The 26,781-nt window shown below is 47.3% G+C and overlaps 1 protein-coding gene across 1 annotated transcript in view; it reads right to left on the minus strand.

Moving 5' to 3' along the window:
* LOC136577975 (uncharacterized) overlaps positions 1–26,781 on the minus strand; it is a 48,147-nt gene that overhangs the window by 15,355 nt on the left and 6,011 nt on the right. The window contains exons 2-6 of the mRNA XM_066577885.1: positions 18,016–18,345; positions 16,199–16,507; positions 2,800–3,108; positions 2,104–2,217; positions 316–477 (exon numbers count right to left, since the gene is read on the minus strand). Coding sequence (XP_066433982.1) covers positions 316–477; positions 2,104–2,217; positions 2,800–3,108; positions 16,199–16,507; positions 18,016–18,345 — 1,224 coding nt within the window. The remainder of the gene's footprint in view (positions 1–315; positions 478–2,103; positions 2,218–2,799; positions 3,109–16,198; positions 16,508–18,015; positions 18,346–26,781) is intronic.

Raw genomic sequence — 26,781 nt, forward strand, 5'->3', positions numbered from 1 at the left:
GGCTGATTCAGTATCAGATTTGGCAAGCAAGGTACTTTGCCTGGCCTTATACAAGATGTGGATTGCTTTGTTTAAAAAGATATAAGTGACCATCGCCTCCCCTTTGGATACACCGTCATTATCAGATGCACCTGGAGGGAATGACAAATGATGTATGATTCTAAAGTTTCCCAGCTCCTTTTTGAGTATCAGGCCTAGCAGAGAATTTTTTTTTAATTTAGAAGAGTAGGTCCTTTGAAGGGGTCCGCCATGAGGCCTATGGCTACTTCCTTTCAAGTCTATTTTAGTTCCATACACAGAGACATGATAACTCACCCTGCAATGCTTGCGTCTGTGGAGTTCTGACGTTTGCATGTAAAGTCAATGTGGAAGTAGGTGTCACTCTTGCAGCAGTGGTTGATGATGCTTGCTCTGCACCCATATCATGATCGTCCCGGCTTTGCTCATCTGCCGGATGTTGATTACAAATTCTCTTCTCTGAGGAGGAAGCAGACAAAATAGAACTAGACCTTCAGCTATGGCAGGACTAAGGGGGGTTTCAGACCTGTGTCTGGGATTTTGCTTTTCTGCTCCGTTCAGGAAGTAGGAAAGGGGAATTCCTGTGGCCGAATGGTTCCTTCTCTGGATATAGGCAATGTGGTCTGCCCTCTTTCCGCCCTGCTGCCCAGCTTTCGGACGGAAGAAAAAGCACTGCATGCAGTGCTTTTTCTTCCAGTTTTTACAACCGGATCTGCAATGGAATCTCCGGTAGGAGATTCTGTCATAGATGTAACACCGCCCCTTTTGCTTTTTCCTGTGACTATGGGACCTATGGAATCTCTGACAGTGGATGAACACCAGCTTTGAAGTGTATGATGCCTGAACCTATATTTATCAACTTAGGAGTCAGCAGAGTTGGAAGGGGAGTATGCCTTTCACTCTTCATGGTGAACAAGCTATGGGATCTAACTGATGAGGCACGTGAAGTGGCAGGCTTTATAAACTGCTGAGGAGTCAGAGGGATCCCGGGGGTAAAATCAACATAAAAAAATTCAGCCTCAGATCCACTGTCATCAGAAGGTGGCAAGTCAACTGAGCTCTGAGGCAGGCATGCGTGGCTTGAGGGGTAGGGAAGGCAGATGCCTGTATCTCTTCTAAAGGAAAAAGGGGTGCTTTCCTACCAAGCCACCAGGTCAGCTGTCTGGGTGTTTATAAGAAGGGGGTGGTGGCATCGCTAGCACTGCTACAGCCGCTGCTGAAGAGCTGTATGCTGGAGATATGTGGGAAACAATAACAGCCACTGAGAAGGCCATGGGCTGCTCTGTGCCGCCGGCCACTGTAGCCCCACCACCCACTGCTTGTTTCGGTCTAGAGGAAGCAAAGCAAGCTTTTTCATTGTGAGCAACAGCGGTCCAGAGAGTGATCCTCCCTTGTTGCCGCTCTGTTTCTTCTTCTAGGAAACGGAGAGGGGCTAATTCTACTAGGAGATACAAGATCCACTGTGGGTGGGACAGGAGTTGTGGGGCAATTCTTTTAAGAGGGGGAATGCCAGGATGTGCCCTCTTTGAGCACTTTCTCCTTTAACAAAGCAAGGAGTGCTGCATTTTCTGACATTAGGATTCAAGGATCTATTAAAGGAAATACCTCGCCTCGGGCTGGGAGTATTACAGATTTCTTAAATTCTGCCCTGGGAAACTTTGCTGACCAATGAAAAGGGAAAATAGGGGAGGAGGATATAAGCCAACATAATGCTGATGCATGTCAACTTACTCATGCTTAAACTCCTTAAAGTTGATCAGCAGTCAAGTGCCCACTAGCTTATACACACAGGATGAACACATCTGTACATGGCATATCACACAGAGATCTAAGACTATGGCATTAGTGCAATACTCAGCTGCAGTGTATCACTATGAAGGCTGGTCTATGAAGTTCTTTACTGCATTTGTACCTAAAAATATGCTTTAACTTCAAGACATCTTCTGTCAGCTACAATGAGTAGTGAGGATTTTCTTTGTTGGACAATCACTTATAGAAGATTCTGATGACTTACGGCTTTTTTTACTAAAGTTTGCACATGTGAGAAATAAAGATCTGCAATACGAAGACAGAAGAGGTACTCACGTTTATTGCAATATAAGGCTGTTGCCAGTATAATGACCAGAATCCCCACAGCTGCAGCGGTAATACCACTAACAACAGCAATAAGAAGGCTCTGATAATCCAGCATCACATTATCTGTAAAAATACGAAACTATAGATTAATTAGAACAATATTAATTACACAACATGTTTGGTAAAACTGCAGTGAAAATAATTAGGTAATCCATCGTTGCACCCCATACAGAGGGACTGGGGGGGGGGGGGGGGGGGGATAAAATGTATTCTTCTGTAGAAGACCACAAGGGTGTAGGGAATCTTATAGGTCATGCAATGCTCCCTGGGAAAAAGCTATGCAACTAAGGAATGGAATAATCCTCCATTTTGCACTGATGAGAAGCAAGAAACAGCTGTACATACATGAGTACTTTGGTTTGGATTACATCCAAAGTCATAATGCAAGGCTTGTAAAAATATCAGATATTGACTCATAAGGTACCGGCCTTCCAATAGGTGGTGCTGTAGAGGAGTATTACAACACTTATTAGCACATTGTTTTTTCGCAGGGAGCATTGCATGGTGTTTGAGACTCAACGCATCCTCACAATGATCTCCATAAGGGGGAGCATTAGCCCCCTGAACTTTAATATACAGGGTGATAGAAAAGTCAATGACTTTAATTGCAGGTGATTGAACCTTTTTTGTTAAGGGCATAATCACCTCTGTATACTCTGTATAGTAGCTGGAAGTCTTCCTGGAGAGGCTTCTTTAGAGACTCATGTTGGACCCTACATGAGAAGTTCTGCTCTCTGTCCTCCTCGGTGGGGGTTATGGTCGCGGTGCTGTTCACACTGTAGCTTCCATCCGAGTTCCTCCGGGGTTCATCCACAGTGACATCTCCCAGCATCTCTCTGCCCCTGAACCATTTAATACCAATGTCCATGGGGTAGAATCCAGTGACGGAGCAGCGCAGGACGCTCTCTTCATTCAGCACAACTGTCTTATTTGTGATGGTCACCTGCGGGGGAGCTGATAATTTAAAAAAAAGTTAGTTAAATATATTGTGTTATTCTTATGCTTATATGGAGATGATGGCTGATGGCAAAAACGACAGAAACCGCTATCTTTTGTTAATGGTGGATTTACAATTTATGGCATGAAATGTTAAATCTACAGCACTTTGCCGTATAATACATGTGGATGGGATTTTCTAAATGTTTTGGGGAAAGTTAGGGAATTGTGAGCTGAATCTGAGCATACAGATGTCACCCTTCAATGTACAATATAGGGCAGAATCTGCTGCACAATCTGTATGTAATGCATTTGTAGGGGCCCAGTACATCATCCTAGTCCCCTCCTTAAATGTTATACATGTTTGTCCTTTGTTGATGCACTGTGCAAAGCCTGTCTTGTCATTTCTAGTTTGTGTGTTGCACAGCTGCAGTACTGGAAGGGTTAAATGTTCAATAAAATCCAAGCCTCAATGTAAATATATCAAGTCTGTTATTTATTCGCAAAATTAGATGGAAGAAGTTTTTCGCCGTGCAAAATAGGGGAAAATTGAAAGAATTGGGTTTGGACTCTGATGACTTACCTGGTCTGGAAGCTCTTGAAGCCCTTGAGAGAGAAAATACTAGAAAAGAAGGGGATGGCCCGTTCACCGAGCTTAAAAATAAGAGCTCAAAAAATCCACCAGCTAACACCTCCACGCACATTGACATTTTTGAGAAAATTGTCTTCAATGAGATAAGGGACATTGAAGTTCCACAGAGAATCAAAAACAATCTTACACCTGATGAATTAAGAGCTCTGGAACTAATTGAAAAAAATGAAACCCTCATAATCAAACCATCAGACAAAGGGGGTAACATCGTTGCTTTAGACAGATCCCAATATATCACAATGTGCAAACGAATTCTGGAAGACCGGGATACTTACCGTAAATTAACATCGGATCCAACCGATACATTTCTAATAGAGATGAGCGAACACCAAAATGTTCGGGTGTTCGTTATTCGTAACGAACTTCCCGTGATGCTCGAGGGTTCGTTTCGAACAACGAACCCCATTGAAGTCAATGGGCGACCAGAACATTTTTGTATTTCGCCGATGCTCGCTAAGGTTTTCATGTGTGAAAATCTGGGCAATTCAGGAAAGTGATGGGAATGACACAGTGACGGATAGGGCAGGCGAGGGGCTACATGTTGGGCTGCATCTCAAGTTCACAGGTCCCACTATTAAGCCACAATAGCGGCAAGAGTGGGCCCCCCCCCCCCCAACAACTTTTACTTCTGAAAAGCCCTCATTAGCATGGCATACCTTTGCTAAGCACCACACTACCTCCAACAAAGCACAATCACTGCCTGCATGACACTCCACTGCCACTTCTCCTGTGTTACATGCTGCCCAACCGCACCCCCTCCCCCCCACAGCGCACACCAAACTGTCCCTGCGCAGCCTTCAGCTGCCCTCATGCCACACCACCCTCATGTCTATTTAGAAGTGCGTCTGCCACGACGAGGGACCGCAGGCACACACTGCACAGGGTTGGCACGGCTAGGTAGCGACCCTCTTTAATAGGGGCGGGGCGATAGCCCACAATGCTGTACAGAAGCAATGAGAAATATAATCCTGTGCCACCGCCATCAGGAGCTGCACACGTGGGCATAGCAATGGGGAACCTATGTGCCACACACTATTCATTCTGTCAAGGTGTCTGCATGCCCCAGTCAGACTGGTTATATGCACCTTAACAGTAACCGCGTTGGTGGTAATGTGGTGGTGACTGCGGACCTAGTACCACGGTTGTATTTTGTTGGTTTTCGGAATGTGGCCAGGATTAAGTGGGCCGTGGCGGGGGGATGGTGGGGGGGCTCTCTTGTAGTGTCGGTAAAGGTGAAATTCTTGGACTGCCACCAGACGAACCAATGCAAAGGCATTTGCCAACAATGTTTTCCCTGTTGGAGGAGGAGGGGGATGTTTTTGAGGCACTACGTGTCCTCTCCACGTGTCCGTGGTTATATGCACCTTAACAGTAACCGCGTTGGTGGTAATGTGGTGGTGACTGCGGACCTAGTACCACGGTTGTATTTTGTTGGTTTTCGGAATGTGGCCAGGATTAAGTGGGCCGTGGCGGGGGGATGGTGGGGGGGCTCTCTTGTAGTGTCGGTAAAGGTGAAATTCTTGGACTGCCACCAGACGAACCAATGCAAAGGCATTTGCCAACAATGTTTTCCCTGTTGGAGGAGGAGGGGGATGTTTTTGAGGCACTACGTGTCCTCTCCACGTGTCCGTGGTTATATGCACCTTAACAGTAACCGCGTTGGTGGTAATGTGGTGGTGACTGCGGACCTAGTACCACGGTTGTATTTTGTTGGTTTTCGGAATGTGGCCAGGATTAAGTGGGCCGTGGCGGGGGGATGGTGGGGGGGCTCTCTTGTAGTGTCGGTAAAGGTGAAATTCTTGGACTGCCACCAGACGAACCAATGCAAAGGCATTTGCCAACAATGTTTTCCCTGTTGGAGGAGGAGGGGGATGTTTTTGAGGCACTACGTGTCCTCTCCACGTGTCCGTTCCATGTCAGCAATAGTAGCACTCAAGACAGGCCCCAGTAACAATTCTGAAGCAGCAGTATAGCGGGAGCGCAGTCTTCGTTCCATGTCAGCAATAGTAGCACTCAAGACAGGCCCCAGTAACAATTCTGAAGCAGCAGTATAGCGGGAGCGCAGTCTTCGTTCCATGTAAGCAATAGTAGCACTCAAGACAGGCCCCAGTAACAATTCTGAAGCAGCAGTATAGCGGGAGCGCAGTCTTCGTTCCATGTAAGCAATAGTAGCACTCAAGACAGGCCCCAGTAACAATTCTGAAGCAGCAGTATAGCGGGAGCGCAGTCTTCGTTCCATGTAAGCAATAGTAGCACTCAAGACAGGCCCCAGTAACAATTCTGAAGCAGCAGTATAGCGGGAGCGCAGTCTTCGTTCCATGTAAGCAATAGTAGCACTCAAGACAGGCCCCAGTAACAATTCTGAAGCAGCAGTATAGCGGGAGCGCAGTCTTCGTTCCATGTAAGCAATGGTTAATGTGGCTTAAGTGGTAACTAGGCCTGTAGGCAGCCCAGTGTAACGAAAAATTGGTTCAAGTTAAAGTTCCAACGCTTTTAAGCGCATTGAAACTTATAAAAATTGTTAAGAAAAATTATTTGAGTGAGCCTTGTGGCCCTAAGAAAAATTGCCCGTTCAGCGTGATTACGTGAGGTTTCAGGAGGAGGAGCAGGAGGAGGAGGAGGAATATTAGACACAGATTGATGAAGCAGAAATGTCCCCGTTTTGGATGGTGAGAGAGAACGTAGCTTCCATCCGCGGGTGCAGCCTACGTATTGCTTACGTATCGCTGCTGTCCGCTGGTGGAGAACAGAAGTCTGGGGAAATCCAGCCTTTGTTCATCTTGATGAGTGTTAGCCTGTCGGCACTGTCGGTTGACAAGCGGCTACGCTTATCTGTGATGATTCCCCCAGCCGCACTAAACACCCTTTCCGACAAGACGCTAGCCGCAGGACAAGCAAGCACCTCCAGGGCATACAGCGCGAGTTCAGGCCACGTGTCCAGCTTCGACACCCAGTAGTTGTAGGGGGCAGAGGCGTCACCAAGGATGGTCGTGCGATCCGCTACGTACTCCCTCACCATCCTTTTACAGTGCTCCCGCCGACTCAGGCGTGACTGGGCAGCGGTGACATAGTCTTGGTGGGGAGCCGTAAAGCTGGCCAGGCCCTTAAAGACTGTTGCACTGCCTGGGATGTACATGCTGCTAGATCTCCGCACCTCCCCTGCTACCTTGCCCTCGGTACTGCGCCTTCTGCCACTAGCGCTGTCGGCTGGGAATTTTACCATCAGCTTGTCCGCAAGGGTCCTGTGGTATAGCAACACTCTCGAACCCCTTTCCTCTTCGGGAATCAGAGTGGGCAGGTTCTCCTTATACCGTGGATCGAGCAGTGTGTACACCCAGTAATCCGTCGTGGCCAGAATGCGTGCAACGCGAGGGTCACGAGAAAGGCATCCTAACATGAAGTCAGCCATGTGTGCCAGGGTACCTGTACGCAACACATGGCTGTCTTCACTAGGAAGATCACTTTCAGGATCCTCCTCCTCCTCCTCCTCCTCAGGCCATACACGCTGAAAGGATGACAGGCAATCAGCCGGTGTACCGTCAGCAGCGGCCCAAGCTGTCTCTTCCCCCTCCTCCTCATCCTCCTCATGCTCCTCCTCCTCCTCCTGTACGCGCTGAGAAATAGACAGGAGGGTGCCCTGACTATCCAGCGGCATACTGTCTTCCCCCGCCCCCGTTTCCGAGCGCAAAGCAGCTGCCTTTATGGTTTGCAGGGAATTTCTCAAGATGCATAGCAGAGGAATGGTGACGCTAATGATTGTAGCATCGCCGCTCACCACCTGGGTAGACTCCTCAAAATTACCAAGGACATGGCAGATGTCTGCCAACCAGGCCCACTCTTCTGAAAGGAATTGAGGAGGCTGACTCCCACTGCGCCGCCCATGTTGGAGTTGGTATTCGACTATAGCTCTACGCTGTTCATAGAGCCTGGCCAACATGTGGAGCGTAGAGTTCCACCGTGTGGGCACGTCGCACAGCAGTCGGTGCACTGGCAGCTTAAAGTGATGTTGCAGGGTGCGCAGGGTGGCAGCGTCCGTGTGGGACTTGCGGAAATGTGCGCAGAGCCGGCGCGCCTTTACGAGCAGGTCTGACAAGCGTGGGTAGCTTTTCAGAAAGCGCTGAACCACCAAATTAAAGACGTGGGCCAGGCATGGCACGTGCGTGAGGCTGCCGAGCTGCAGAGCCGCCACCAGGTTACGGCCGTTGTCACACACGACCATGCCCGGTTGGAGGCTCAGCGGCGCAAGCCAGCGGTCGGTCTGCTGTGTCAGACCCTGCAGCAGTTCGTGGGCCGTGTGCCTCTTATCGCCTAAGCTGAGTAGTTTCAGCACGGCCTGCTGACGCTTGCCCACCGCTGTGCTGCCACACCGCGCGACACCGACTGCTGGCGACATGCTGCTGCTAACACATCTTGATTGTGAGACAGAGGAGGAGGAGGAGGAGGAGGGTGCTTTAGTGGAGGAAGCATACACCTCCGCAGATACCACCACCGAGCTGGGGCCCGCAATTCTGGGGGTGGGTAGGACGTGAGCGGTCCCAGGCTCTGACTCTGTCCCAGCCTCCACTAAATTCACCCAATGTGCCGTCAGGGAGATGTAGTGGCCCTGCCCGCCTGTGCTTGTCCACGTGTCCGTAGTTAAGTGGACCGTGGCAGTAACCGCGTTGGTGAGGGCGCGCACAATGTTGCGGGAGACGTGGTCGTGCAGGGCTGGGACGGCACATCGGGAAAAGTAGTGGCGACTGGGAACTGAGTAGCGCGGGGCCGCCGCCTCCATGATACTTTTGAAGGACTCCGTTTCCACAACCCTATACGGCAGCATCTCAAGGCTGATGAATTTTGCGATGCGGACGGTTAACGTTTGAGCGTGCGGGTGCGTGGCGGCGTACTTGCGCTTGCGCTCGAACACTTGCGCAAGCGACGGCTGAACGGTGCGCTGAACTACACTGCTGGATGGGGCCGAGGACAGCGGAGATGAGGGTGTGGGTGCAGGCCATGAGGCGGTAGTGCCTGTGTCCTGAGAGGGGGGTTGCATCTCAGTGGCAGGTTGGGGCACAGGGGGAGAGGCAGGGGTGCAAACCGGAGGCGGTGAACGGCCTTTGTCCCACCTTGCGGGGTGCTTGGCCATCATATGTCTGCGCATGGTGGTGGTGGTGAGGCTGTTGGTGTTGGCTCCCCGGCTGAGCTTTGCGCGACAAAGGTTGCACACCACTGTTCGTCGGTCGTCAGGCGTCTCTGTGAAAAACTGCCAGACCTTAGAGCACCTCGGCCTCCGCAGGGTGGCATGGCGCGAGGGGGCGCTTTGGGAAACACTTGGTGGATTATTCGGTCTGGCCCTGCCTCTACCCCTGGCCCTGGCCACCGCACTGCCTCTTGCAACCTGCCCTGCTGATGCCCTTGACTCCCCCTCTGAAGACCTGTCCTCCTGAGTAAGCGTTGCACACCAGGTGGGGTCAGTCACCTCATCGTCCTGCTGCTCTTCCTCCGAATCCTCTGTGCGCTGCTCCCTCGGACTTACTGCCCTTACTACTACCTCACTGCAAGACAACTGTGTATGATCGTCATCGTCCTCCTCACCCACAGAAAGTTGTTGAGACAGTTGGCGGAAGTCCCCAGCCTCATCCCCCGGACCCCGGGAACTTTCGAATGGTTGGGCATCAGTGACTATAAACTCCTCTGGTGGGAGAGGAACCGCTGCTGCCCAATCTGAGCAGGGGCCCGAGAACAGTTCCTGGGAGTGTTCCCGCTCCTGAGCAGGTGTCATTGTAGTGGAGTGAGGAGGCTGGGAGGAAGGAGGAGCAGCAGACAGAGGATTCGGATTGGCAGCAGTGGACGGCGCAGAACTGCGGGTAGACGATAGGTTGCTCGAAGCACTTTCTGCCATCCAGGACAGGACCTGCTCACACTGCTCATTTTCTAATAACCGTCTCCCGCGTGGACCCATTAATTGGGCGATGAATGTGGGGACGCCAGAAACGTGCCTCTCTCCTAATCGCGCAGCAGACAGCTGCGACACACCTGGATCAGGAGCTTGGCCTGTGCCCACACCCTCACTTGGCCCTCCGCGTCCTCGGCCACGTCCACGTCCTCTAGGCTTACCCCTACCCCTCAGCATGCTGTATTACCAGTGATTAGATTTCCCAGGCAGGAAATAAATTGGCGCAAGACTGCAGGCCAAATATAATTTTTGCCCTTTTTGGAAAACGAAAGGCCCCACTGCCTCTAGTGAATGAATTATCTAAGTTTAATAACTGTGCTGTGTCCCTGCTTATGTGTCACAGAACGTGAGGGTAGCAGAGTTATTATAACTCTTGGAGAGCAGGTATTTTTTTTCCCAATTAAGGAAAGCAAATGGCGAAGCCAGCAGTAAAGCGTAGCTGGGTGCGTATGATTTAGCAATGTATTTCACGCAGCTCACACGTCTCCACAGGCGTTAGTACGGACAGAGGCTGGACAAATAGATTTCTTTTCAGTTTTTTCCCACCAACAGGCAGCACTGCGTATATTCAATGAACCTGCGAAGTTTAATAACTGTGCTGTGTCCCTGCTTATGTGTCACAGAACGTGAGGGTAGCAGAGTTATTATAACTCTTGGAGAGCAGGTATTTTTTTTCCCAATTAAGGAAAGCAAATGGCGAAGCCAGCAGTAAAGCGTAGCTGGGTGCGTATGATTTAGCAATGTATTTCACGCAGCTCACACGTCTCCACAGGCGTTAGTACGGACAGAGGCTGGACAAATAGATTTCTTTTCAGTTTTTTCCCACCAACAGGCAGCACTGCGTATATTCAATGAACCTGCGAAGTTTAATAACTGTGCTGTGTCCCTGCTTATGTGTCACAGAACGTGAGGGTAGCAGAGTTATTATAACTCTTGGAGAGCAGGTATTTTTTTTCCCAATTAAGGAAAGCAAATGGCGAAGCCAGCAGTAAAGCGTAGCTGGGTGCGTATGATTTAGCAATGTATTTCACGCAGCTCACACGTCTCCACAGGCGTTAGTACGGACAGAGGCTGGACAAATAGATTTCTTTTCAGTTTTTTCCCACCAACAGGCAGCACTGCGTATATTCAATGAACCTGCGAAGTTTAATAACTGTGCTGTGTCCCTGCTTATGTGTCACAGAACGTGAGGGTAGCAGAGTTATTATAACTCTTGGAGAGCAGGTATTTTTTTTCCCAATTAAGGAAAGCAAATGGCGAAGCCAGCAGTAAAGCGTAGCTGGGTGCGTATGATTTAGCAATGTATTTCACGCAGCTCACACGTCTCCACAGGCGTTAGTACGGACAGAGGCTGGACAAATAGATTTCTTTTCAGTTTTTTCCCACCAACAGGCAGCACTGCGTATATTCAATGAACCTGCGAAGTTTAATAACTGTGCTGTGTCCCTGCTTATGTGTCACAGAACGTGAGGGTAGCAGAGTTATTATAACTCTTGGAGAGCAGGTATTTTTTTTCCCAATTAAGGAAAGCAAATGGCGAAGCCAGCAGTAAAGCGTAGCTGGGTGCGTATGATTTAGCAATGTATTTCACGCAGCTCACACGTCTCCACAGGCGTTAGTACGGACAGAGGCTGGACAAATAGATTTCTTTTCAGTTTTTTCCCACCAACAGGCAGCACTGCGTATATTCTATGAATAATAACTGTGTTGTGGCCCTGCCTATACAATTCTTTCCCTGCAGTATCAATGGAGGGTGGAATGCTCTGCAGAGGCGATTTTGAGAAGCCCAAAAAAAATGCAGCACAGCCAACAGCAGCCTGGACAGTACTGCACACGGATAAATATGGCCCTAGAAAGGACCGTTGAGGTTCTTGAAGGCTACACTCACTCCTAACACTCTCCCTGCCTATGCAGCACTTCTGTCCCTAATGCCAGGTGCAACGGTCTGCAGAGGCGATTTTGAGAAAAAAAAAATCCCACTGCTAACAGCAGCCAACACACAGCTATCAGTGGCCCTAATAAGGACCTTTGGGGGGTCTTGAAGCCTACACTAACTACCAATTCTTTCCCTACAGCAGCTCCGGTACAAACAGCACTGTCCCTCATCTAACTCACACCGCATCTGAGGCGAGCCGCGGGAGGGGCCGACTTTTATATTAGGCGAACACCTGATCTTCCCAGCCACTCACAGCAGGGGGGTGGTATAGGGCTTGAACGTCACAGGGGGAAGTTGTAATGCCTTCCCTGTCTTTCAATTGGCCAGAAAAGCGCGCAAACGTCTCAGGGAAGTAAGTGAAAGTAACCAGAACACCGCATGGTGTTCGTTACGAATAACGAACATCCCGAACACCCTAATATTCGCACGAATATCAAGCTCGGACGAACGCGTTCGCTCATCTCTAATTTCTAACTGATCTCAGAAAAATCTTGCAACAGGCCAAGGCTTGGGGTTGTATTAATTCCTCTGAACATGATTTTCTCCTGCCAGCTCATCCCAGGATCTCCACCTTTTACAGTCTGCCCAAGGTCCATAAGGGCCTGGACCCCCTAAAGGGCAGACCCATAGTTTCTGGGGTAGAGAATCTCACACAAAATGCAGGAATCTACATAGACCGTATATTGCGTCCATTTGTCACGGCGCTTCCATCATACGTCCGTGACACTACGGACGTATTACGGTTGATAGATGGAATTCATGTTGAACCCGGTACCCTATTGGCAAGTTTAGATGTAGAAGGATTGTATAGTTCTATCCCCCATGATATAGGGATTAAAGCGGTTGGACACTTCCTGAAGCAGAGAGGAACGGCATACATACATCACAACCAGTTCGTTGAAAATCTCCTGATCTTCGTGCTCACTAAAAATTACTTCCTGTTCGAAGGCCATCTGTTCCACCAGCTCAGGGGCACCGCGATGGGGAGTCCCTGTGCCCCTTCGTACGCAAATCTGTTCCTGGGCTGGTGGGAGACACAGATGGTCTTCACAGAAGAGCACACCAAGTGGACAGATAACATCCCACTTTGGTTGAGATTTATTGATGACATCCTGATCCTATACACTGGAACCAAGGAGTCATTCATGGAGTTTGTTGATGTTTTGAATGACAACTCAATCAACCTCAAACTTACCATGGAGATCCAAGAGAACTCTATTTCTTTCTTGGATGTTTGTATCAGCAAAACTAACGATGGCTACCTACAATCCTCTCTCTTCAGGAAACCAACCGCTTCCAATAGCCTGCTTGCCTGGGATAGTGCCCACCCCTATTCCCTGAAAAATGGGATACCTAAAGGGCAGTTTTTGCGCCTTAGGAGAAACTGCTCAGATTCTAAGGACTTTGAAGATAAAAGCACGGAGTTGAAAAACAGATTCTCAGACAGAGGTTATCCCACTAAATCCATAGAGAAAGCATATCATTTCTCTAAACAACAAAGCAGACCAGAACTGCTAGTCCCTAAAATTAAGAACCCAGATAGTCAATTACGTATCATATCCACTTTTGACAATGGAGTTCCCTATATGCGCAACATCCTTTCCAAATATTGGGGGATTCTCCAAGAAGACCCGGACCTTAAAACTATATTACCTCCAAATCCGCTCCTAACCTTCAGACGGGGTCGTAACATCAAGGATAGAGTAGTCAAGAGCCACTTGAAGACACCACAATCTGGTAACTGGCTGACTATATCGAGACCCATGGGTACTTTCCCGTGTTCTGACTGCTTAGCGTGTCGAAATATCCTTAAGGGAGACACTATCAAGAGTATACTGGTAAGATGTACACGCTAAGAGAGTTTCAACTGTCGCTCTTCCCATTTAGTGTATATGGCAACATGCCCCTGTAAGAAGAACTATATAGGGAAGACGAGGCAAGAATTCAGGCGACGAATTCTTGCCCACCTTGGGAATATACGACGAGGCGACAAAACACCTGTAGCAAACCACATGCGAGAACACCATGGAGGTAACCCTGACCTACTAATGTTTCAGGGGTTAGAATCCATCAGGAGCTATGGGAGGAGAGGTGACCTTGACAAGAGGCTCCTTCAAAAGGAGTCACAATGGACCTATCGTATGGACTGCATACAACCAAAGGGCCTGAATGAAACCCTTTCTTTTGCATGCTTTATATGAACTGGGACTAAACTCTGTCATATTTCTTTCCTGAGTTGAGCAATACATTCTAGTAATCTAGCCCACTTTGTTCTCTTTTCGGATATTTATTAAGAGGATATGAGGTGTTATCAATACACCCTCCTCCTATAAGCGTCATATGAATACAGCCTTAATAGAGTATGCCTAATATTGCACCAGATGTTAACATCATAAATTGACTTTATCTGCCTATATGTATCTAATAAACCCTGGACATTTATTCCGACCACAAGCGTATTAGATTTGATGGTGGAACATGATTCTATGTCCATCATCATGTTGATATCAATAAAAAATCCAACCCTGTTACCTGTATACTTAAAAACATACAGGGGTGGATATAGTCTTCCACTATTTCGGCACCCGGACTAGCTGGCAATACATTATATGATAGCTGTTTATCTACAAGCTTGCCCAACTTTGAAGTCTTATGATCATATACTATTAAAGATATACTTACCTATGTGTACCGTTGGGGACACTCTGGTACCAAATTACCAATAGGGGCACTGAGTGGACGATCCACCTCGGCGCTGTCTATTTGGCACTACACAACAGCATTGTAGGACACCACCAGTCATATCCTCGGCCATGATCATGTGACCATTAGGGGAGGTTACAGACACGGCTCATTCATCATTTTCACCAACAGGACCGGTCTTTTGATCGGAGTATAAGCACAACATAAGCCATGTTGATGTAAGGGGTTGATATTTACACCTCCCTCTGATTTACTGTCCTACCAGGTTCGGTCCTGTAGTCAGAGAAGAAACGTGATCGCGCGCACAGGGAAACTATAACTTTTCAAAGTTCTCCCAGTACATTCTTCTAGCACTCCACGTCATCGCGCTTGATCACGTGGGCGCGCGCACGGTGAGGGGATGACAATTCTCCCTATGCACCCTTTCAGCGTCCTACGTCACCACGTTTGATAACATGGGACCGTGGCAGCGCTGCACGCGGAGCCGAGCCCCCATAACAACGGCACGCTTACAACAGGATCACAACAAGGAGGTGCATCATAAACAAGTCCCTGGACAGTCTGTGGAATACTTCCAAAACTGACCAGCTACCCCACAGCATTAATATGGATCAGTACAACAACCAGTTAAATGTGACAGGTGAATTCAATAAAGATAGGAGATAGAAAAGGGAAAAAAAAAAAAAAGTGACAGGTGAATGATGTCAGATTAGGTGGAGCTACAAGGCACTCTATTTTAATAGGCTATATGACGACACACCCCTGAATTAAGGGAGGAGTTATCCACTACTTAAACCCTGTTGAGACACACTATGGGTCATTAGCCGCCAGCCTACCACAGAGGCTGGTGCTGCTACCTTCTCTCGTTCTTATTGCTTTCTAGGGGGGAATCTCTGGGGGATATTTAACCCTTTGAATGCTAGCATCGTCTACCTCTCCTTTACCTTTACAACTTCCGCTACAATCTAATTTTTGTCGAGCAGTTTAAGGACGTTGTTTACTGACTTTTTGACGTCCAGATATGGAATTTGGTTCCTGATGACGCTACTCTAACTGTAGCAGAAACGCGTCGAACCGCGTAATTTTTCTTAAGAAGTGACGTCCTAAGACTATTCCATATAATTGATGGATTATCTTTCCTCTCCTTATTTTGGATTGGAAGTAATCAATTTTGGAATTTTTTCTAAGTTATCAATGGTCTATTCTCCATCAGATATAGCCACATGGGAAGTTATCTATATATAGTGGACTAGATCTGGGAGGAGTGGATCTTCTCTTTTCTGCTGAGATTACCCTGAAGTCTCTATTGGAGTGCAATTTAGAGGGATTTAAGTATACCTCTGTGCACTAAACTAGGCTGGGGTAACGTGTGAAGTTCCAAAAATTCTGAACCCAATCACCGAGGTAACCCCTCGTTTAGAGGGCTACGGAGACTTCTCGAGGTTGTTGGTGTTCTGAGAAACTTCTGAACGTACTAGCTAGTTTGACCCTTTGAGTAAAAGGTTATAGCTACACTACATAATTCTGTAGCAAATCACTGATTGTTTTGAACCTTCTGTGGTCTACTCCTTTTAAAGCTGTATAGCTTTAAATTCTCTATCCCGAAATACGGCCATTCCGTCATCTCTGGGAATTTTGTTTAAGGAGTACTCTCTTTTAGCTATATGTGTGTCCTATTTGAGACTTGTTCATCAAGTTCTTTTTTATAAAGATTTAATAAAAGTTATATTTTAGTTCTGAACCCTACAGTGACAAATTCAGTTTGACCATCTGGTGTTCCTCCTGCTCCAGTGATTTCTTGAACTTTAATATACAGGGTGATGGAAAAGTCAATGACTTTAATTGCAGGTGATTTAACCTTTTTTGTTAAGGGCATAATCACCTCTGTATACTCTGTATAGTAGCTGGAAGTCTTCCTGGAGAGGCTTCTTTAGAGACTCATGTTGGACCCTACATGAGAAGTTCTGCTCCCTGTCCTCCTCGGTGGGGGTTATGGTCGCGGTGCTGTTCACACTGTAGCTTCCATCCGAGTTCCTCCGGGGTTCATCCACAGTGACATCTCCCAGCATCTCTCTGCCCCTGAACCATTTAATACCAATGTCCATGGGGTAGAATCCAGTGACGGAGCAGCGCAGGACGCTCTCTTCATTCAGCACAACTGTCTTATTTGTGATGGTCACCTGCGGGGGAGCTGATAATTTTAAAAAAAGTTAGTTAAATATATTGTGTTATTCTTATGCTTATATGGAGATGATGGCTGATGGCAAAAACGACAGAAACCGCTATCTTTTGTTAATGGTGGATTTACAATTTATGGCATGAAATGTTAAATCTACAGCACTTTGCCATATAATACATGTGGATGGGATTTTCTAAATGTTTTGGGGAAAGTTAAGGAATTGTGAGCTGAATCTGAGCATACAGATGTCACCCTTCAATGTACAATATAGGGCAGAATCTGCTGCACAATCTGTATGTAATGCATTTGTAGGGGCCCAGTACATCATCCTAGTCCCCTCCTTAAATGTTATACATGTTTGTCCTTTGTTGATGCACTGTGCAAAGCCTGTCTTGTCATTTCTAGTTTGTGTGTTGCACAGCTGCAGTACTGGAAGGGTTAAATGTTCAATAAAATCCAAGCCTCCATGTAAATATATCAAGTCTGTCAGGTCATGTGGTATGAGAGAGGGTATAAATGTGAGTGATTGAGAGTGGGAAAGGGGTTACATCTTCTGGAGTTGAAAGAGTCTAAAACACAGAGCCACATGAAGGCACCTTCAGCCTCCTTGTGGTGAAGATAGAAGAGGAGGAGAGATTTTTCTGTGTTGCTTGTGTTCTGGATATGAGTGGAGTAAGCCTCCAAGAATAAGAGGGAACATTTTTAAGTAACTACTTCTTCTCAAAGCCAGTGCAGAGGTACTAATCAACTCTCAGATTTTCTACATGGCCATAGAGGTACACCCTTTAATTGTCACACTCATGTGTCTCCAAGGCTAGGTGGAGGTATTTCGATCTAATAATTGCGGTCATAGTGTCTGTGGAGTGACCCTACCCCTTTCCTCCTCCAGAGTGTTCCCCTTCCAAGGGCAGTTCCTGGCAGATAATGTAGACTATAGGACTGGTGTCATCCTGAGTTTCCTCCCTGACCTCTGATCTTTTGTCTTGCCTGCACTGTAAAGACTTTAAGTGAACTGCCTTGTATAACCTGTTTGAAGTTTTCTAAAGTAAAGTTTATGCTGGGTTCTAACTATTCCTAGAGACCCGTGGTACTCAAGAACTGTCTGTGGCTATATTTATTTCTCTGCCGAGGGTCATACCGTTGCGTGAGAGAATGGTGGCGTCACCCGTGACAACTACAACTCCCATTATCGTGTTTTGTGGGCATCTCCCTATCCTTGGGGTTTCCCAGGTGGCCGGCAGTGATACTCTGGCTGTGTGTGTGTTCCCTCCAGGAAAGAGTTTGGTAAGTGCCACCATGACAGGCCAGTACTATACTCTCCCAGCTCCCCACGTATCCCAGGTGTCCTGGGTCACCCTATGGGAGGCTGCACATCTGGATTTTGCGGTGGGATTCCCACGGTTTTGCTGAAGACTTACAGCGAGTTCTGCTGAGGAAATATTACTCTAGATGTGAACTTTGCCTTGCAGAGAGTTATTGAAGACATAATGTACAACATACATGGACAAGGCCTGACTTACCTGTAACATACACAGTGATCTCCTTCGTCTTCTCCATCGGGCTGTAGCGCACTGAACAGGCATAGACCCCGGCATCTGAAAAGGCTGTTTTAGATATAGAAAGGTCCACTCTTCCATTTAACGCTTTCTCTATGTCCAATGAATATCTGGGATCGGTTGTTATTACTTCATCATCGTAGCTCAGAATTTGTTTTCCCTCCAAGCACCAAAATGCTGCAAAAAATTTGGGATCGACAGGAGGCTTTTGTACTGTATAGCTACAAGTAATCAGAGCAGGCGAGCCGACTGTAGCCTGATGTTTGTTGGGAGCAGAGATCTCCAAAGCTACACCTACAGGTAGACACAGAATAATACATATGGTATATACAGTATGAATTCTAAAGTCAGACTATGGCTCAGTATTGTGCATCACTGAATGATTATGTATATTGTGTGGAAGGTGGAACAACATCAGCTGGACACAAGACGACAGAACTGGACTTCACCTATAACAGCCGCCTTTCCTGAGTACTAACGGTGAATCCCAGTATACCTCCAGGACTGAAAGTAGGGCCAAATTGTGTGCAGACAGACAATCGAATGAGCAATAATATGAAGCATGTATCAGCACTAGAAGATAACAAGGATGCTACAACAGGAACTTATAAAGAGATTATAGGAAGAGAACGATGATTGGAATCAGATGATGGCATGAATGGCTGATGATGGTGGTCAGACAGATATGGTGATGATAGTAAGACAATGGAGCAGATGAATGATGGTAAACAGATAATAAACTGACAATAACTGATCCTAACACTAGCTGTTCCTATGTATTCCCCTTATCCACCCCATGCTGACCCTTACACCAGACACCACTGTCCCTGAGTACTCCAAGTACTTCCCTAATGGAAACTATCTGAAACACTGCCCCTGACAAACAATGAAAGGTCACTAAGACCCAGAGACAAGTTAACGAAATTGAATGTGGCTGAATTAAGGGAACTTTTACATAGAACGATTATCCTTCAAATAATCGTTGAATCATGTGAAAATAATCGTTAGGTGTAAACATGGCCAATGATTGAATGATGAACGATAATTCATTCCCTTCTCATTCATCTTATACAGGCATAAAAATCACCCTTCATCGTTTGACAGTTGTTCTGTCTACAAGGCGATCGCTCAGTGTCAGATAGCTCAATCGACACCGCAAGGGGAAAGCCATCTGCACTCTGCCCCCTACCCAAGTCAGTCAGTGTCTTTGTGCCAGACAGGTCAAACACCGCGATGGGAAGTCTGTGTGCACCAACAGCATAGGTGGGTCCAACGCAACCCCAGACATGAACAATAAAGAAATCAGAGTGGCCAAACATGGCAGACTTACACTGCGCCGACGACATAAGCCTCGGGCCACAGCTTCAGCAATCGTAGGCATGAAGCGGACTTCAATGCTAGTACACCAGTGAAGGTCTCATTAAATCACTTACGCTTTCTTACACTGCTCCAAAGACTGCATTAGCCAGGAAAAGGTTCCACAGGCCCAACCTGGTGCCGTTGCAGTTCCCCCGGTACATAGGCCTCGGCCAACAGCTTCAGCAAACGTAGGCAGGAAGCGGACTTCGATGCTAGTACACCTGTGAAGGTCTGTCTCAGTAAATCCGTTACGTTTTCTTTCACCGCTCCAAAGACTGGATTAGCCAGGAAATAGTTCCACAGGCCCAACCTGGCGCCATTGCAGTTACCCCGGGAAATAGGCCTCGGCCAACAGCTTCAGCAATCGTAGGCAGGAAGCGGACTTCGATGCTAGTACACCTGTGAAGGTCTCAGTAAATCCGTTACGTTTTCTTTCACCACTTCAAAGACTGGATTAGCCAGGAAAAAGTTTCACAGGCCCAACCTGGCGCCGTTGCAGTTCCCCCGGGATATAGGCCTCAGCCAACAGCTTCAGTAATTGTAAGCAGGAAGCAGACTTCGATGCTAGTACACCTGTGAAGGTCTTATTAATGCAGTTATGCTCCTCTCCTGTGGCCCAAACGAGTTTCTCAGATAACTGTGGTAACACGAGAGAAAATACATGATGCGCAATGTCAGCGCGCGCAGCTCCGGCGTCCGGGAGCTCTGACGTCGGGGCTCTCCCGGCGACGTGGATCGGCTGGTGTGCGGCAGCGTGGGCGTGTCCGCCCGTAGGGCGCCGCCCGCACTCCTCCACCTCTCTTGTGCAGTAGTGGGGGAGCTGGCTCCTCCCACTCTCCACCCCCGGGCGGAGTCTTATACTTATAAGGCTGGCAGTGTCCTGAGCTCACTGCCAGTTATTGGTTCTGTCAGCGTCTAGTAGGTCCTGTCTGTAGCTAGCCTTAGTTCAGCCTCTAGTTTGTTTGTCAGCTCCTTGTCTCCACCTTTGCTTTTGCTCTGCATTTTCTGTCGGTCATTTCCATCTGCCTTCTCTGTCGGCACTCTGTCCCCCCATCAGTTAATCACATCTTGTTAGTCGCCAGGTCCCTAGCCAATGCAGGGACCGCCGTCCAGTTGTCCTCCTGCGGTTAGCCAGGGCAGAGGCAAGTAGGCAGGGACAGTGGGGTGCGGGAAGTTCAGGGTACCCCACCTGGCACTCGGGGGGTCAGAGTGCCGTAACATTTTGATTTCCTTGGCTTAGCCTATGCTGTAAGTGCACAAAGATGGTATTACACAGGAAGAAATCGGAGTGCCCAACCATAGGAGGCGTTCGCTCCACCAAGCAACTTGGCCTCGGACAGCAATTCTGGCCTAGTCAGTCACTGTATTATTTGAGCCACATAGGTAAAACACCGCGATGGAAAGACTTAGTGCACCCATAGTATAGACAGACCGCTGTAACATTCCTGTAGCAAAGGTATAAACAGACCCCAGGAACATTTCTGTAGCAGCAGCATAGGCAGACCCCCATAACATTTTTGTAGCTGCAGTATAGGCAGACCCCAGTACCATTTCTGTAGTGGAAGTATAGGCAGACCCCAGTAACATTTCTCTAGCAGCAGTATATGCAGACCCCTGTAACATTTCTGTATCAGCAGTATCAGCAGACCCCTGTAACATTTATGTAGCAGAAGCATATGCAGACCCCAGTACCATTTTTGTAGCAGCAGTATAGGCTGTGAGGAAGGAGGAGCAGCAACCAGAGGATTCAGAGTTTCAGCAGTAGACTGCGTAGAAGACTGGGTGCCTGATACATTGCTGGATGCATTTTCTGGCATCCACGACAGGACCTGCTCACACTGCTCTGTTTGCAATAAAGGTCTACCACGTGGACCCATAAATTATGATATGAAGCTGGGGACCCCAAAAACTTGCCTCTCTCCTAATCCCACAGCAGCCGGCTGGGATACACCTGGACCAGGAACTCGGCCTGTGCCCACACCCTCACTTGGAACTCCGCATCCTCGCCCCCGTCCACATCCTCGACCCCTACCCCTCAGCATGGTGGATTACGAATAGAGCAGACACAGACCGCTGTAAATAATTATGGAATTATATGCGTACACTTTCACGCAGAGAGCGGAATCATAACGCTAACTCCAGGCAGAAAAAAAATGGAAGGAAGGCCGCAAACAGGCCTAGCAATGCAATAGTGATGCACCAAAACTCCCATCAGGCACCCAGTAAAATGCAGACGGTAGCCCAACCAAGGAGCTTTTTGGTTTGTTTTTTTTTTAAAGAAGACAGGCTATATACTGTGTATATCACATTCCCTCTATAAGTACCTGTGTTGGCCTACGCTGAGCGTCAAACTCACTGCAGACACAGGCCGGTGTAAATAATCTTGGAATTATGTGCGTAGACTTTGTCGCTGAGAGCGTTATAGTAAGGCAAACTCTAGGCAAAAAAAAAATAGTCAGGAAGGCCGCAAACAGGCCTAAATGTGCTATAGTGATGGACTACAACTCCCATCAGACAACCTGTAAAATTTAAACGGTCAAAGGTAGCCCAACCAAGGAGCTTTTTGTTTAAAAAAAAAAAAAGAATACAGGCTGTATAGTGTGTATATCACTTTCCCTCTATAAGTACCTGTGTTGGCCGTACGCTGTGCATCTCTAATTCACTGCAGACACAGGCCGGTGTAAATAATCTTGGAATTATGTGTGTAGACTTTGTCGCTGAGAGCAGTATAGTAAGGCAAACTCCAGGCAGAAAAAAATACTCAGGAAGGCCGCAAACAGGCCTAAGTGCAATAGTGATGGCATACAACTCCCATCAGACACCCAGTGAAATATCAACAGTCAAAGGTAGCCTAACTGAGGAGCTTTTTTTTTTTTTTGGTAAAAGAATACAGGCTATATACTGTGTATATCACTTTCCCTCTATCATTCGCTGTGGCCGTATGCTGTGCGTCTCTAATTCACTGCAGACACAGGCCGGTGTAAATAATCTTGGAATTATGTGCGTAGACTTTGTCGCTGAGAGCGGTATAGTAAGGCAAACTCCAGGCAGAAAAAAATAGTCAGGAAGGCCGCAAACAGGCCTAAGTGCAATAGTGATGGACTACAACTCCGATCAGACAACCTGTAAAATGCACACGGTCACAGGTAGCCGTAAGAAGGAGCCTTTATTTAAAAAAATTTTTAAAAAAAGAATACCGGCTACATAGCGTGTATATGACTTTCCCTCTATCAGGGGCTGTCGCCGTACGCTGTGCGGGAAGTTGACGACAGACACAGAGCGGTGTAAAAAATTTGGGAATTATTGGCATACAGTTGGAGGCTGACAGCAGTATTGTAACGCTAACTGCAACCAGAAAAAAATTATACGGAAGGCTGCAAACAGGCCTAGCTGTGCAATAGTGATGGACTACAACTCCCATCAGACAACCTGTAAAATGCACACGGTCACAGGTAGCCCTAAGAAGGACCGTTGGGGTTCTTGTACACAGTATCCTACACTACCACTGTCCCTATCTCAGCAACTCTGTCCCTATACTATGTAGTACAGACTGCAGCCTGAGAACGCTATAGCTGTAATGGGGCTGCATGCCCGATATACAAAAAAAAAAAAATTGCAAAACTGCTACCAGCAGCCACAACACTAATGCACACAGTCAGATGTGGCCCTAAGAAGGACCGTTGGGGTTCTTGTACACAGGATCCTACACTAACACTTTCCCTATAGCAGCACCAGCACTGTCCCTGATCTTTCCCAGTGTGTGACTGTGGCGAACCGCGGGTGGCCCCACTTTAAATACTTGGGGGTCACTTGATCTCGCCAGCCACTCACTGCAGGGGGTGGGATAGGGCTGGAACATCACAGGAGGAAGTTGTAATGCCTTCCCTGTGTTTCTATTCGCCAGAAAATGGCGCAAAACTTTCAGGGAAGGAAATGGAATTGACTCGAACATCGCGTGGTGCTCGCCTCGAGTAACGAGCATCTCGAGTACCCTAATACTCGAACGAGCATCAAGCTCGGACGAGTACGCTCGCTCATCTCTAATTATAATATATATTGTTTGTATCTTGCACTGCCCTGCCTTATATTCACAGAACCTTGCATAGCTCAGGCTATGCAGAGATATAAGAGTTAAACTGTACAGATGAGATGTGATTTTGGTTATCAAGCAGAACCTCAGCAGATGTTGCAGAGTTCCACATCCCCAAGAATGTGGGAGGGACCCGACAGCAAAGGGAGCAGTTGTCACTTGGAGGGGGAAGGGGGTAGAGTAACATGTGTGCCAGTCCACGCTGTGAAGGTGATTATTGTGTGATGAACTCTGAGGAAGAGAGACAGATCTGGAGCGAAAGACAGAGAGGATAAGTTGTACAAGGACCTCCCTGCATTTGTTGTTTCTAACTTTTGGTGGAGAACAGTATTGGTCAGCTAGCACACTGATGAATTGTCCCCGCATGCGTGCTTTCAGGTACCACGTGACGGAACGGAATTGTTAGTACCAAGTGAATATTGTAATGCAATTTAAATGGAGCCCCACAGCAGAGGTTAATCTAAATTGGACTGTGTATGTCAAGAATTGAATCTAACTGTTAGCAAAGATAGTCCTGCTGCAAGCTAAGTAAGAGACATTTCCAAGAGCATCATAGGCTATATCGTCAATAACGCTGCTGAAGGAGCCACCTTTAAAGTCACGATAACCAAATGATCATCCATCTACTGCTTATTTGTAATACCTCACGTTATGCTTTGATTGACTCATAACCTGGAATGTACATAAGCAACTGCAGTAAAGCTAAAGCTGTTTCACGAAATCTCAATGTCAGAAGTCTATCCTGCAGTCGTATAACTGAAGCAGCTCCCTTGACAAAAGGGTATGGTGGGGAGCCCGGGACCATCAGGTTAGTGAAGGCACCCTGCCACGTGACATGGGCACTATAGCCCCTGCTAGCCTGTTGTATTAACCCCCGGTGCACCACAACTTTCCCCTTTTTTTGGCGTCACGAACAGGATCATTTGAAACTGTGTGCTTATTGTGCAAAATCCAAAGTATAGCTCCCCTTTGTGGCCATATCGGTAATTTCTACAACAGTGTCTGTGTTAAAGAGAAGGAGCCCTTTAACTTAACGTGCAGCTATAAAGAGACTGAACATCATTTCACTGCTGCTGCACAAAATCATCAATTGCCTTAAAGAGACAGTATACTAAAAATTGCCAGCATGTCTAATCCAAGCAAAAGTGAGCAATCAGGCACCGGCACCACACTGCCATCTACTGACTGTGCGATTCTTACTTCGGCAACAAGCGCAAACCCACCAACCATTCCAGCTGCTACCACGACGGGAATGCCAGTTTTCTTTGGGACTCCAATGTTGCCAACCTATCGTGGGGACCCAACACTCTCAGGGAATTCCGCGAGAAACTCTTTGGCGTGTTCCAGTTTGTCTCTCTTTCTCTTTCTCCCATTCAACAGGTGCAGTTGCTGCTGAGACAACTTCAGGGACCTGCTCTGGAAGAAGTCTGTACCTGGCCAACTTCTGAAAAGACCAGCGTTGAGCAGATATTGGAAAATCTCAGGAAGGAGTTTGAGATCCAGTCACCAACAGAGGTCAGACTACGTTTCTTTGTAAGGCGTCATAGACCAGGTGAGACTATTCGTGCCTACACAGTGGCCCTGCAAACTGCATTTTTGGCTGTTCAAGAAATAGACACTATTGCTCCAGTGGCAGTTGATAAAATATTGATGGACAGATTCATTGAGGGCATAGACTCTAAGCTGACCCAGACGCAGCTGCGCATGTTGGCTGTCCAGCACCTGGGCATATTCTTCTCAGCTTTTAAGTCCCTGGTGCAACAGGTGTTAAGAACTGACACCCCTCCCGAGAGTGCCACTACCTGTGCATTTCCATCACAAGTCATGGGAGAGACTTTTGTTGCCCCTGAAAAGACATTACATAGTGTTCCGCAGATTACACAAGCTGCACAATTTTCTACCCCTGCTCCTGAAGAACTAACCCCAAAACAGGTGGACTTAATGACTGAGATGATGATAGAAATGACTAAAACCTTGCAAGGGCTCTTTGCCCGGTCCACATCCTCAGCTAGTGAACCACCACTTTGCATAACCTTTCCACCAGAGCATCACTCATGCCATCCACATCCTGTGCAACCCCCTCCCGCTAGAAATGTTCGGGGCGAGAGGCCAATCTGTTTCCATTGTAACAAGCTGGGTCACACTAAATCTCAATGTTGGCAGTTAAACAGGGCTGCCCCTGAGGTTGCGGACCGCTCCTCTGGGATAACAAAAGAAGACCGACCCAAAGAGCCTCCAAAGCAGGAGCCTCACACTATGTCTCGTCCTGCTATGTAGCTATTCGTATTGATGGTGTACCACTGGAAGCATTAGTGGACACAGGATCACAAGTGTCTACTATACATAAGAAAACATTTTTAAAACATTAAGACTGTAATGAGTTGCGAACGCCTGATATTAATGATTTGATATTGCAAGCATATGCAAGCAGTGGTCAAGTTATACCATTAGTGGGTTACTGGGAACCTAATGTGCAAGTGGGTGATATGAGATTGCCTGATCAGGGTGTAGTAGTCACAGACGTAGAAGATGAAGGAGCTGCTGAGTTTATTTTAGGTATGAATATAATGCGTCATTGTTTTGTTGAAATGTTGGATGCCTTGCGTGCTTCTCTCCCTACAGCTTTTTTCATATCAGAAAATTCTATAGCATCATATTAAAGCTCTTACTGCTCACCAGAGGTTTGTGAACAAGAAAGGTGAGATCTACCGCGTCAGAGTTCAAGATGCTAGACAAGTCACACTACCACCTAATGCAGAAACTATGATCTGGTGTCGTGCCCGACCGGGTATTGCAAACAAAGACTATCCAGCTTTGCTAGAAGCTATCCAGACAGATGGACAACCGCTCGTGAAAGCCAAAAGAAGTCTTGTTACCGTTCTCAAACGGTAGAGTACCAGTACGGCTAGTGAATTTAAGTGACGCACTAGTAGTTCTACACAAATTTCACCCAGTGACTCAGTTGTATCAATTTCATCCTGAGGACGTGGTGAAGAATAGCCCCATTGCCACTCAACAGTCGATAGAAGCCACTAGAGATAAAGGCGAATCAACTTCAAGTCCTTGGTGGACAGAACTCCATGTGGGAGACACCAGTACTCCTGCTGATAGAGTAAATGAAGCTCTGAACTTGCCAAGCGGTATCATCAGGCTTTCAGCAAACACCCCTTGGATTATGGAAAGACTACTTTTATCCAACATCGCATAGCCACCGGTGATCATCCTACTGTTAAAGAAAGGCATCGACCAATTCCTCCAGCAATCTACCAGGATGTGAAGAA

Source organism: Eleutherodactylus coqui, chromosome 8 (assembly GCF_035609145.1).
Source record: "Eleutherodactylus coqui strain aEleCoq1 chromosome 8, aEleCoq1.hap1, whole genome shotgun sequence".
NCBI classification, from domain to species: domain Eukaryota; kingdom Metazoa; phylum Chordata; class Amphibia; order Anura; family Eleutherodactylidae; genus Eleutherodactylus; species Eleutherodactylus coqui.